Source organism: Paramacrobiotus metropolitanus, unplaced genomic scaffold, assembly GCF_019649055.1.
Source record: "Paramacrobiotus metropolitanus isolate TYO unplaced genomic scaffold, Prichtersi_v1.0 Parri_scaffold0000462, whole genome shotgun sequence".
NCBI classification, from domain to species: Eukaryota; Metazoa; Tardigrada; class Eutardigrada; order Parachela; family Macrobiotidae; genus Paramacrobiotus; species Paramacrobiotus metropolitanus.
Window position 1 is genome coordinate 7,018 of NW_026570682.1, and position 12,262 is coordinate 19,279.

At 46.0% G+C, this 12,262-nt stretch overlaps 2 protein-coding genes and 1 long non-coding RNA gene across 3 annotated transcripts; 1 reads left to right on the forward strand and 2 right to left on the reverse strand.

The window, feature by feature from the left end:
* Positions 1-1,130: 1,130 nt before the first annotated feature.
* Positions 1,131-2,706, reverse strand: LOC129602433 (uncharacterized). Its single transcript, XR_008692406.1, has 5 exons — positions 2,340-2,706; positions 2,025-2,173; positions 1,877-1,958; positions 1,431-1,490; positions 1,131-1,286 (listed from the first exon to the last, which is right to left on the reverse strand). It is a non-coding gene; the product is annotated as an uncharacterized LOC129602433 (long non-coding RNA).
* A 2,904-nt stretch (positions 2,707-5,610) lies between these two features.
* Positions 5,611-7,935, forward strand: LOC129602431 (uncharacterized). Its single transcript, XM_055501447.1, has 3 exons — positions 5,611-6,445; positions 6,509-7,321; positions 7,671-7,935. Exons 1-2 carry the CDS (start codon positions 5,828-5,830, stop codon positions 6,575-6,577), a joined length of 687 nt encoding a protein of 228 aa, XP_055357422.1. The 5' UTR covers positions 5,611-5,827; the 3' UTR covers positions 6,578-7,321; positions 7,671-7,935.
* Positions 7,936-8,573: 638 nt separating this feature from the next.
* LOC129602432 (uncharacterized) lies at positions 8,574-11,112 on the reverse strand. The gene is made up of 3 exons (XM_055501448.1): positions 10,993-11,112; positions 9,591-10,544; positions 8,574-9,021 (listed from the first exon to the last, which is right to left on the reverse strand). Exons 1-3 carry the CDS (start codon positions 11,038-11,040, stop codon positions 8,797-8,799), a joined length of 1,227 nt encoding a protein of 408 aa, XP_055357423.1. The 5' UTR covers positions 11,041-11,112; the 3' UTR covers positions 8,574-8,796.
* Between the last annotated feature and the right edge of the window lie 1,150 nt (positions 11,113-12,262).

Sequence of the window (12,262 nt, forward strand, 5' to 3'; positions counted from 1 at the left end):
AGGTTGAAATGGTTCCTGGCCGACTTCCTCGTAAGCTCCGCTGAGATGTTTTAAACCAGTCTGCCTTTCTAGAATCTTGATTTGGTTCACATCACGATTATTTTCGAACAGTATAAGATATTGTGCATTAAGATGCACGTCTCGCATAGCAGACCCTTGTTTATATAGGTTATTGAATAATAGAAATGCACAAAGCCGTTTATGGTGTACTTTTGAGTGAAGAGTTTAGCCAAATGCTCATTTTCACCAAACCACTTGCCACGTCATCCAGTATCAACAAAATATTTTGTTTACCATCAAAATAATTTTCATCCTCCACAATTTGTTGAATATTTTTTGTCAGTTCAATCCAAGGGACTTTGCGCTGAAGCACTTCGTAGGCTGGCTGCATTTCTCCGTACACCAAAATAATTCGTCCAAATGGTTGGTCAAATAATTTATCGCGCTCCATAATTAATTTTGACACATATGTCGTTTTCCCCGAAGTCGTTGGCCCCACAACAAGGACTGAAGCGGGTAGTCGGAATCTCAAATCAGCTGTCGTGCGCGGATACCTATTTAAGGAATCCATTTCCAAAGGGCGGAGCTATTGCTAGCGTACCGATAACAGAATGGAGACTTCAAAGCGGAGGTTGTCTTAGATATTGATTGGTTTATCGCTGGCTCCCAACGGCTTATAAAACAGCTGGCATTTTGTGATTGCCCAACTAGTGTTAGCAGGTGCTACACATTCACCATTCCATCCACTTTAATCGTTACCGCGTTGAATTTAGGAGCCAATCGCGTCACTCACGGACTTGTCTGGCATAATCGTGGAGATTATCTATACTTGGACATCGCCAGGGCGATTCAGGATATGCTGGAGCTTATTGGTGAACGACCTGCGCGTTTGACGTTTTGCCAAAGGATTGGAAAAGCAAAAGATTTTGGAAAATTATTTGCCTGAAGTGTTTAATCTTGAAGACATTGGGTGCCCGAAGTTTAAGGAGCTTACTTCATTACCACAAACAACGCTTTCAAAAGCGGAGACATTTGCAAATTGGCTGAATGGCGAAAATAACTAACGTTGTTGCAACTGCTGGTCTTTGGCTGCGCAATTGACTTACCCAGCTTATCCGAACGCTCCGCTTTCTCATTATGCACCACATAAATTTTCCGGGCTTCTTCTCCGTTCCATTCGTCCTTACAAATCGCACTGCCAAGTGTACCGCAACGGCAAGATCACAGTTAATGGTGCAAAGTCCATCAGTGATGCTCTCGCGTTATTGGATCACTATTACCGGAAACTGCAAAAAATACGGCTATCAAAAAAGCATCGTTAAAGAATCCAAGAATTGTTAACATTGTCGCCACTTTCAATTTTGGGAAATTTCTTAGTTTAGAGAAATTATACAACTCAATAAGAGCAAAAGCTGATGCCATGTTTGAACCTTAAATATTTCCGGCCATGCGAGTCCGGCTTCAAGGTTGTACGGCGATGATTTTCCATTCTGGAAAAATTAATTTATTAGGTGCAAAAGATGCTGATACTCTTCTTCACTGCTGAAAACGAATTGCGCCTGTTATTAGGAACCTAAATGCAGCAGTAAATAAAATTACAAAAAAGCTATCGTTGCATATTTCTGTTACCTGGCATTACAAAGCATTAGTGCTAAATTTATTAAGAAATGTAAAGAACGTTTACCCTTAAAAGTATCTGGTACATACTACATATACAGTGCAATACTGTACAATACATTACTCATTAATTATGATAATTAGATTTTATTACGAAATGTATTTTTTTGTTATAAAAGCATTGAGCAAACATACAAGCATATAATAATAATTTTTGTAATCAGGAAACTGCGGAATCAGCAAATTACATACGCCATACCGTTGACAAGGTGGAAAATTCTTTGAGAAGTTCAGGCCAACTTTTTCCACTCAAACCCTCGTTGTTTATAGCAGCCCCGAAACTATGTACACATGACAAATACAGCATGGGTTACAACGTAATATAAACTAAAACACTTACCACTTACTTCGTGTACAAGAAATTCATAAATTCTGCAATTAGCGGAGAATCGTTAACAGAAATGTGGCTTTGGCTCCAGTGGAAAAAATTTTGCAGCGACCCTGGCGGACTTTTTCCAGTTGATCTGCACGCACGCATAAGCATGCACGCAGTAGACTGCAAATAATTGTCAAAATTGATTACACACTACAGGCATAATGTACAGTAATAAAGAAGATAATATTCCATCGTACCTGTTAGTTTCCATGATTATATATGTATAAATAAATTGAGAATAGAGCAGCTAGTAATATCCACTGAAAAGTAATTATATTTCGCTTACTATGCGTTGAAAGGCTTTGACGAGCCAGATGCGTTAAAATGCTCCTCCATATTGTAAAAGAATGTAAACAACTTGTTGAATCAAGCAGTGAAAGTAAACCAATATAACTGTACAGTGTACAGTAGTATCCATATAGTACAGTACCATCCATCCATCCGTACAGTACTCCAACCATTGGGCGCATGTCAAGTTTCACAATTATATATAAGCCGTGCACAATCCAGTTAAGCAATTAAACTACTCGATAAGTTGACAAATAATTTGTATATTATAAGTGCGCAGCATTACTATAAGTGTTTTCAATCAATAAGAGACGCGCATGGTATGCAGCACCATCGCTGACGAGCCAGTTGCGCTAATGTGCCAATGCCGCTCCATGCGGTAAAGAATGTAAACAACCACTTGTACGCGTGCAACACGGCTGCACAGGTAGCTGCATCTGGGCTGCGAGCATCCTTGAGGTATGCACAGCAGATGCACCAGCGTGTGTGTGTGTGATTATCAGTAAGTGAGTAAATTAGTTAGTGTACTTCTATACAGTGTACATATGCAGTAATCATATGCTGCAGTTGTGCTGAATCATATGCTGCAGTTGGGAGCTGCAAGTACAAAGTACAACCGGGAATTGTAACTAGAAAGTCCAGCTCCCAACTCCAGTTTATGACGTAACCGACGCCATCTTATGTTTATACAGTATACTGTTTCTTCTGGTATTGTTTAAAAAATGTTTACAAAGTTATAAACTTAGCTGCCACCGCCTGCGGGGATCTGAGTGTAAGTAAAGCTGGCAGTCAGAAAATTTTATCTTTTCGGAAATTCCATACCTTCCTATTCAAATGGCTATCGCACCACGGTATTATGAAATCCGGTACGGCCCGTTAATTACGCTACAGCTTATTTATTCCTTTTCAATAGTTTATACCGCACCTTTTTCACTCCTCTGGCCATCGTTTTGTTATCAATCAGATGCGCAATGTGTTCCATATTTAACGGTGGTTCCGTGCAGCACAAATGCCTCTCCAACACATCCCACACCTGAACCTTAGCGTCGTCAAGGTCCTTGCTCAGAACATGAACTGCAGACGGAATAATGCAGTCCATAAAGGCTTTATCATCGATCTGTACCCATTTCAAAGTATACTCCTTCCAAACCACGCGGACACAGCAGGATATCAGTCGCGCAAGCTGTTCGGCAGCCTTCGCGAAGAACATTTTCAGCGGTAATGGGCTGTCTGTCATTATTATCCACTCGTAGATCGTTGTCGTGCGCCGGTGCAGGATCAAACGGTCGATACGGATACCGACCGTGTCCAGCCTTCTCTTAACCATTAACCAGTCCCACCGCATCATCCACATTGGTGTTATCCTCCGGCAGATCGGAAAAATGGGCATGGTGATCGCAAATGGAGACAGTGCGGGTGGCCGGTGGGATCTGCTCGAAGAGACAACTGTACGCCGCGTACTCAGCTTTCCACAGACGCTTCCCACGCTTCGCCCTGCTGAACAGCGGTGCCAGCGACACACGAACATCTCTGCACAGTTCCGCCGAATCGAGAATGGCCTCCCATAGTTGACAGGCGCGTCGACAGCGCTGCCGGTCGAGTGTGTCCAGTGACAGGAAGACTTTCCTTCAGCAGTTCCAATGGCAACGCCCAAACGCGTTCATCACCGTTGAGTAGGTTCTTGTGTTTCGGTTCTTTTTCTGGCTCATCGAAATTTGCGAGCAGGCATTTAGAAACGTGGTTTTGCCGCAAACACTCCAAAAACGCGGACTATATTTAAAAGAACGACAAATGAGGAAGCACCGGTTATCTGTACGGTATGTATACTCCTAGTATTTGGACGTTTCTTGTTTTGCGGATATTTTCCGAATTCGCGTACCGTACACTAAAGACATGCGTTATTCCATATGACAAGCACTGTCTAAAAATTGATCACGTGCTACTTATTGTCTTTGTACAAGCCTGTACACGAGACTGATGCAAAGTTTTTAATATGGAGAAACGTTGAGAATACCGCGTCTCCAGCGTACTGTGTACCGAAACAAAAAACATCGAAGTACTAAACTGTGCTACTTCTATCGGACAAGTCTAAATTTCAGCAGACATGCAGCTCTCTGTAAGTAGTGATATGTCCGATTACGGTAGTTCTTATTCGTTGGGAAGAGCTACATAAAAATGGATCACTCGAAAGCAGAGGATATTACCAAAAACTGAGTGCCCAAAAAATGCGACACTACTATATGCACTTCCTTAACCACTTTCATAGGCAGCTTACACCGTGGCGATCCCAACTACTTATTTCAAGCGAAGCCAATAACGTAACATGAAACCAAAACTTCTGTTATGACTTACTGCAACTTCATCCTTCCAGGAATCATTGTCGCGCCGCTGCACGTATTGTATGTCCCGACTGAAAACACGCACCACCCGCAGCTGGAAGTAACGTTGAAGCAGTTCAACAAAGCGCTTTGACACAGGTCGCGGCAGCGTCCAGTAGCCGCCAGGCAGTGTGCGTGTCCGAATTGCAAAATGTCCTGGATTAAGACGTTTTCGCTGCAGTCCTTCCACTGAAGCGGGAAGACGGATCTGGCTTGTGGGAAGCAGCTGCCACTGGTCATGTCCAGCAACATCCACCTGCACCAGCCTGGCATTTTGCCAAAAATTCATGAAGTGGTCTACGAGAATCCTGCCGGGCTGCCATGTCCAGGTACGTGTGGGGTAATCGCACAGCAGCACCTCAACATCAGCGCCGGCGGGTGCTTGATAGTAGTCTTCGATAGAGCAGTCGAAAACGCTTCCGTATTCAACTGCCATGGGCCGTTGTGGCGGGCAACCAAAATCGACGATCAAAAACGCCGGATATCCTACGGCAATTCGCAGGCCAATGACGTGACCGTGCAGCAGCCGATCGTTAATCTTCACATCCACAGCGTTCCAGGCGTACACCGATCTTTCAGCGTCTTCATACAAGTGCATTTTAATTTGTTTTGGCTGGGAGACTACGGCAGAAAAACGAGGCAATATCTGAAAACTGATGCCAACTCAAAACTGCATTACTGTAAACTGTAAAGTACCAGACGGTAAATTGTAACCCGTTGAAAACGCTCAGTAGTACGCTCAGTACAGTACCTTTGTCAATCAACATGCACAGTCGAGTAAAAGCTAATCCAGCAACCTAAAAGTTATCTCACAACTATTGGTTCTGTAAGCAAATTAAAGCTATGATAAAATCGGTAGCACTGCTCGTCTGGAACTACAGCAAACTAAACGGTACCTCGCACGAGCGTGATGCGTTATGAGGCAACTTGAAGCCGTTTGGCTTGGCTCCTCCTTTAAACGTTTGGCTTTACACTAACATCGAATCACTTTCAGTTCAGCTCAGTGTCAGTACCAATTTCTCTTTTTCTGCGTCGTCTGGGAGCGCTAAGAAAACAACACTGATCCTTGTTAGTTGTTCCTGTTCTGACTGAGCCAGATAAAACAAGAATGCATCTATACGAAAATGAAGAGCGATCTGTACACACATGGAACGCCGTGGATGTGGAGATTGGCGGTCACCTGCAACACGGCTACGTCATCGGACTGGAAGAGACGGAAAACACTCCGGCCCGTGCGATTGTCGATTTCGGATGCTCGACACAGCAGGCGGTGCCGGTTCCGTACGGAAAGATATGGGACTGTTCCCTCTATCGATCCACCAAACGATGCAGAGGCGCAGCTGTGGAGGTGCTGCTGCACGATGGTCCGGATCGCCCATGGACGTGGTGTCCCGCGAAAATGCTGATTAGCGGGTTCCGTGATCTGGACTCTGCGGCGATGGTGGAGGTGATAACGGATGGGCAGCGTCGTCGGGAACTGCTTCGTCGACGACAGATTCGGGACCTGTGTAGTACAGCTGTCAGAAAAGGACTCCTTTCTGCGGACCATTTCGTCATGCAGACGTGCCGTGTACCGAATGGTTACTGGACACTACCGTCGGCTGAATCGGCATTGCTGCTACGAGAAGTTGAGCGAATGTTCGCTGTACGGCTTGTCACGGTTCTCAGTCAGAAAATGCACTTTGTGCGACGACGCCAGAATGAGTGTCTGCGGGATGAAGATCTGGTAAGCCCTTTTTTAGTCTGGGTGTTTCTGTCGTATCTTGAGGCTCCTCATACTCCTTCACAGGCGATGATGTTCGAAAAAAGGCCGACAATGTTTTGCCTTTTACGATCAGTTACCCAGGGAAACCCATGAGGCCGCTGATGGTGAGCCAAAGCAGAAAAAGCTGGTACGTGCCATTGAAACCGTTTTGGCGTTGCCGTTGGAGGTACTGAAGGAGATCTTCCACTCTCTGGACACCATCGATCGCCAGCGTTCTCGCCGCACCTGTCAACTGTTTGAAGCCCTGCTCGCATCGGCGGAACTGGCGCAAGATTTGCGTATATCGCCGAACCACTCGAACGCTTCACCACAAGCGCACTGGGACAGTAATTACGCCATGTACGCTTGCATCTTCAAGTACATCACGCCCGCCACGCGCACCATCTGCATTCGCGATCCCAAACCGCGGTACCTCCACAGTGGGACAGAGCACGGGAGTACTGAAGAGCTTAGCTTAATTAAGAAGGTCGTGAATGAAGCCGGCATCCGTGTCCATCGTTTCATCGTGCACCAGCGAAACATCATGATCAGCCATCCTGCTCCATGGAAATTCAGCGTGCTTTCTGCCGAGATATCCCGGCTGGTGTCGTGCTGTGATCGTATGATCTGGAAAGATTATACCCTGACGCTGTTAGGCACGAAAGCCGTGCCCGCCATGGAGTTCCGCATTCCCGCTGCCGTTTTCATCCGGGGCATGTGGATGAGGCGGACATCGTGGACCTATTCGAGAAGCATTTGACCTGTGAGAAGCCACTGCTCACTGGCCCGCACTTGCGCCTTCCCCATGGCACGACCGATTGGATCGACAGTGAACTTAAGGCCACGAGAGTAATGCAGGTATTGACGTGCCACTTGACACTAAACGGCAGGATGCAGATTTTATGTTTTTCGAAAAAAAAAATTCAGCAACCACCGATTATCTTCTATCAATTTTTGAATATTATCGTTATCTAAGCACTTAAGACCGTTGCTTTTTCGAACCAGACTTTCATTCACTTTTTCCGGGCATTTGAAATTGAACTTGTGGATTTCAAAATTCTGGAATTCGTGGGAACGCCTTTTTCAAACAAATTCGATAACTCATTAACTCTTCAGTAGATTGAAATGACCTTTGCTCTTATTTGCTGGTGTCGAATTCGATTCGACGAACTCTGTTTAACCGGTAACGTACGGTAAAATTTTGCAGATTCTACAGGAATATCAATCCTGTGATCCGCGTCCGTCAGCATACATATTATCGCGGACGCCAGTGGACTGTCGACGATGTAATCGAGGTGGACCTGAAGAAACTGAACCGATTCTGCCAGCGGGCCTTGTCGCACTACATGTCCTGGATTCGTGCCTGAAGACAGTTCTCACGGTAAACAAACCAACGACTCCAGCAGCGAATCCGAGTCCGACAATTTAAAAGTGCGTGGTTGTCAAGAATTTCGATCGTTTGATGTTATTATTACTACGTATGCAGATATCGTTTCCGCTTCGTCAGTTAAAGATCATAAGACAGCTTAAACACGTATGACATATCTGAGTTTTTAACAGGTGTCCCTGTCCGTTAAAGTTCCGGTTAGGAATTAGCCTCGCTAAACTGAAGCGGTTTGAACAGATGTATGACTTTTTCAGTCTTGTTCGGTTCGACATGATCAAGTGCGAATAAATTCTACAGTACAATTACTGTACCCTAACCCTGCACTTGAAGGAAATTTGTACAGTGCAGCCACACGCACTTGTACGAGCCCATTCACCATTCACATACGCGGCTTGCAGCTAGTGCGTGTTTAAACGTGAATTGGTTGAATGTTTATCCGGCTATACAGCACCGTGTCGCTCATAGCGTACAAATTTCCTTCAAGTGCAGGGTTAGGGTACAGTACCTTAAATCGTTTTGACAAGTTCTGAGTATTCGGGAGGCAGACTGGTGCATTCATTGCACATTTTGGACGGTTACACTAGTCCTTCCTCTGACTTTTACAGCGGGCTTCACTGGTATTAATGATTTTGTTACAAATAGAGAATACCGTATCTCATTGACTTTTACGTCACTTGAGTTAGTTTCACTTGTACGGAACGACACTCCAGTCAGATCTAACAATACAAAAACGAACAGAAATCTGCTTACTCACAGCAATGGTAAAAACAACCGCACAAATGTTGATAGTTATTCCGCCGCATTAAGGTAGTATAATTATACTGAACGCCGGAGGAAACACATGAAAAAAGGGCAGCGCAAAAATTATAGCGCTTATCTAAGACAAAAAAAACACGAATGAAATTCCCGGCACATTATTCTACCAAGAAGAAACGGACTTCAAAGGCTAATCAGACTCGTCATCCATCGGTTGGCCGCCGGAACCGTCGTCCGAGTCGTCGTCATAGAAAACTGACGACGGCTTTAAATGCTCCATGAGCTCGACCAAGAGCTTCAGCGCCACCGCCGATAGTTTCTCCAACTGCAGATCCTTCACGCCGTCAACACACCACTGCTTGCCACGGTAATGCAGGGATGGGCGCGGATCTGCCGACTGTGTGGCGCACAGTGCCTACAAGGCAACACCGATCTGAATACCTGCCTTAGAATTCTTAACCGCATAATTATAGTCGGGTAGACTGGATCGAATCGGTTAATCCGTAGTTCACGTACTACGATTTACATTTTCACGTACTACGATTTACCATACGGGCAATCAACTAACGAAGAAAAAGATAGATGCTTCGTTTTCACTCATGAATCATGATGGACAAAAAAGCATTTCGAAAATCAGTTCGAATTCAACACTGGCTGAGATGCGCCTACTGGAAGCGCTCCCGTTGCATCGGTTTAATCAGGCCCGTCTTTAAAGGCGCTATAAACCAGCTCAAAAAGCCACTTTTCTACGATTTTCCTCAAATTTTCGGCCCTTTTCCAACTGGCGCAGCTGGCGCGAAGCCATGCGCCACCCCCTTCAACTGCTAAATTCACTTTTTTATTCAGATACTGTTTTTAGATTAAAGCCGCGCTGGCCCACACAGGCTCAGTAATACTAATATTTTATGAAAATGCAAATATTCGGACTTCACCTGATATAAAAAGTTCAAAATGGAAAAACGTAACTCGAAGAACCGCACTCACCTTGCAGAACACTTCCCGTTCATTACGAATGAAGGACGCTCGCATTGCAGTAATTAGAGTCAGAGGCTTGGTTTCCTCTACGGTGAGGGATGTCAGCCACTTTGACAGCATGCCCATCTGCTTGTTGCTCGGCATCGGCACGCATTGCTCCAGTGCGGCCCACACCGCGCTGCCCACATCCCCATCCACCGCCAACCGAGCCGCGGGCAGGCGAACGAACAGCTCGACTTCGTTCAGCCGAGCGAAATCCAGAACCAAAGCGCAGTCCACCAGCTGGACGGCATCGCACGGCAGATCCCCACAGGCGGCGATGAAATCGACCAAACGGTAGTTGAAATCATTGGTCTTGCCAGCGTTGTCGCGGTGCATTGGGCATTTATCGCTATAGCCCTGATTGTCTTCATCCTCCTCATCATCATCCTGATCCTCATTGTCTGCATCAAATTCAAAGCCACCATGGCCGCCGATTTGCAAGTGCAAGCGGAATCCCACAAAATGGATCATTCGCACACGGCTCCCGGTTTCCCGGCCAACATAGTGCATCACCTCCGCCAGCATTAGGAAATCGTCGTGTTTCATCCAGTTGTCGCGAGCATCCACGAGGATGTGCTGCGTGGACGGGCGAAGGCATTTGAACAGCGGTGCCGTCACAAAGTACTGCAGTTCGTGACGAGTCGACTCCCAAGTCCACTCCCGTTCGAAGCCGGTAACCACGATGCAGGCTGTCAGGACCGGTGATTCCAGGATGCTGTTCCACGCGAAGCACACGTTGCGCAGTCCGGTCTGAGTCGGGGTATCCAGTTGGGAAAAGACCTCCCGCAACACGTTTGCGGAGAGTACACCGATGTTATCGCTTTCTTCGCGCTCTGTAGCGGCAGCACTTTCTTTAGTCAACATGCGGGTGGCATCGTGGATAATTGAGACTAACGCCTTTTCCCAATTAAGGATTATGTCCTGCGAGAAGAGAATACAACTGCTAGTAACATTCAGCAAGCAGCATACCCGGAAAAGCAGCAGCAAATTATTCTAACTGCCAACTAGTAATAACTACGTGTAAATATCAAACTAGCATCTTCCTCTGGCTCCATAATAACACGAGGTATTTCCTAAGGGTCACGGAAGGGTACTTGAAAATCGGTTATTAATGGTTTCGATAATAAATAATAAATACAAAAAATAATAAATTATTAGTACTGCTGAACGAAAATATTTTCGTTTTTGTAATCCATACGAATAATATAACGCAATTAATACCGGTTTTTCTCGTAACGAAAACGATAAGCAGCCGAAGTTTACGTTGCGAAACGATAATTATAAAGTGTTACGAAATTGTATAAAAATAAGTTAGTATTCTAGGGACAAAGGATTTGTCAGCAGAGCAAGCGTAGTAATTCGCGGTTACCTCAACCAATTTTGGATGAGAAGACGCGTCTTCGATGGGGCCATGCATCCGGTGAATCCACACGCCCGGACGTTCCCAAACGTACGACACACGCCCGTCCACTAAATCCACGAAAGAAATATAAACACAGTCGTACTCTGCGTAAGAGCCCACTCTCGTTTACGCGCCGGAGGAGCTTATCGATATCGACTTGACGGCAGGCTTCGGGCAGGGGCAGACTGCGTTTCTGGAAGGACGCTGCATCAATTGGCTCAGGGCGAACGGCACCCCGAGTGAATGTAGTATCTTTTCCCTTCCTGGATGACGGATAGGCTGGAGCTTTCCGGCCGACCGTGGCCCACCAATCGCTCTTCACTCGCCAACGCAATCGCTCCACAGGTACCAGATCCGTATACGCAGCGTTGTCTACCCAATAGACAACGGCTATGACGCGCGCCTTAGAGCGAGCACGACGTCCCACATTGACGATTTCTCCAGGGAACCAGGCCCATGGTCCAATGCCCATCCCGGGCATCAGCACGTCCACGGGAACGGTCTCGCCGGGTTTGGTGTACACGTACGCTTTGGCAAGGGCATTTTCCGTGTTCGAGAATACCTTACTCTGGAAAATTTTGTTGAAGGGGGTGAGTTCGCGTCGTCGGTTGGGACAGAAGAAGTCAATGAAGAGCCCGTTAGCAGCCACATCCACCACGTGTCCAATGCGGAACAGGTCGTCGTCGCCCAAAACATCGACGCGGTTAGCTCGAGAGACGTTGTAAGACATCGCTGTAACTTAGAAAATCTGTAGAATAAAATCTTCGACGGTAAAATTCCGATTAAGAAAAGTAAGACTTGCAGTTTCCTTCGGAGACTGCGAAAGCCAGAGCTGTTGCTGCGTTAATCCATATGAGCCGTTGCCCGCGAAGCACACACTTTTTGTCAGCCAACGCAGTTGAACGCCCTTGCTGCCAAGATTTTTATCGGGGCAAGTGCCTTGCACTCTGTGAAATGCTGTACAGTATGAGCAGTATGGTACTGTAGACAGGTAAAAGTAAAGCCGATTGCGTTCAGACAAATAGCCAGCGGTCTGTATGTACTTATGGTTAGTTGCAGGCCGTGTACAGGTTTGTGAGCAGCGAACACAGTCGTACAACGTACAGTACGCATGTCTGCACAGCTGAAACTTTTTTTGAGTGCAGGCTGTGCAGGGTGCAAGTACTGCAGTACTTCGTACTGTATTCACTTTATACAGCACTTCGTACTGCATTCAGTTTGTCATTGTGGTAAATGT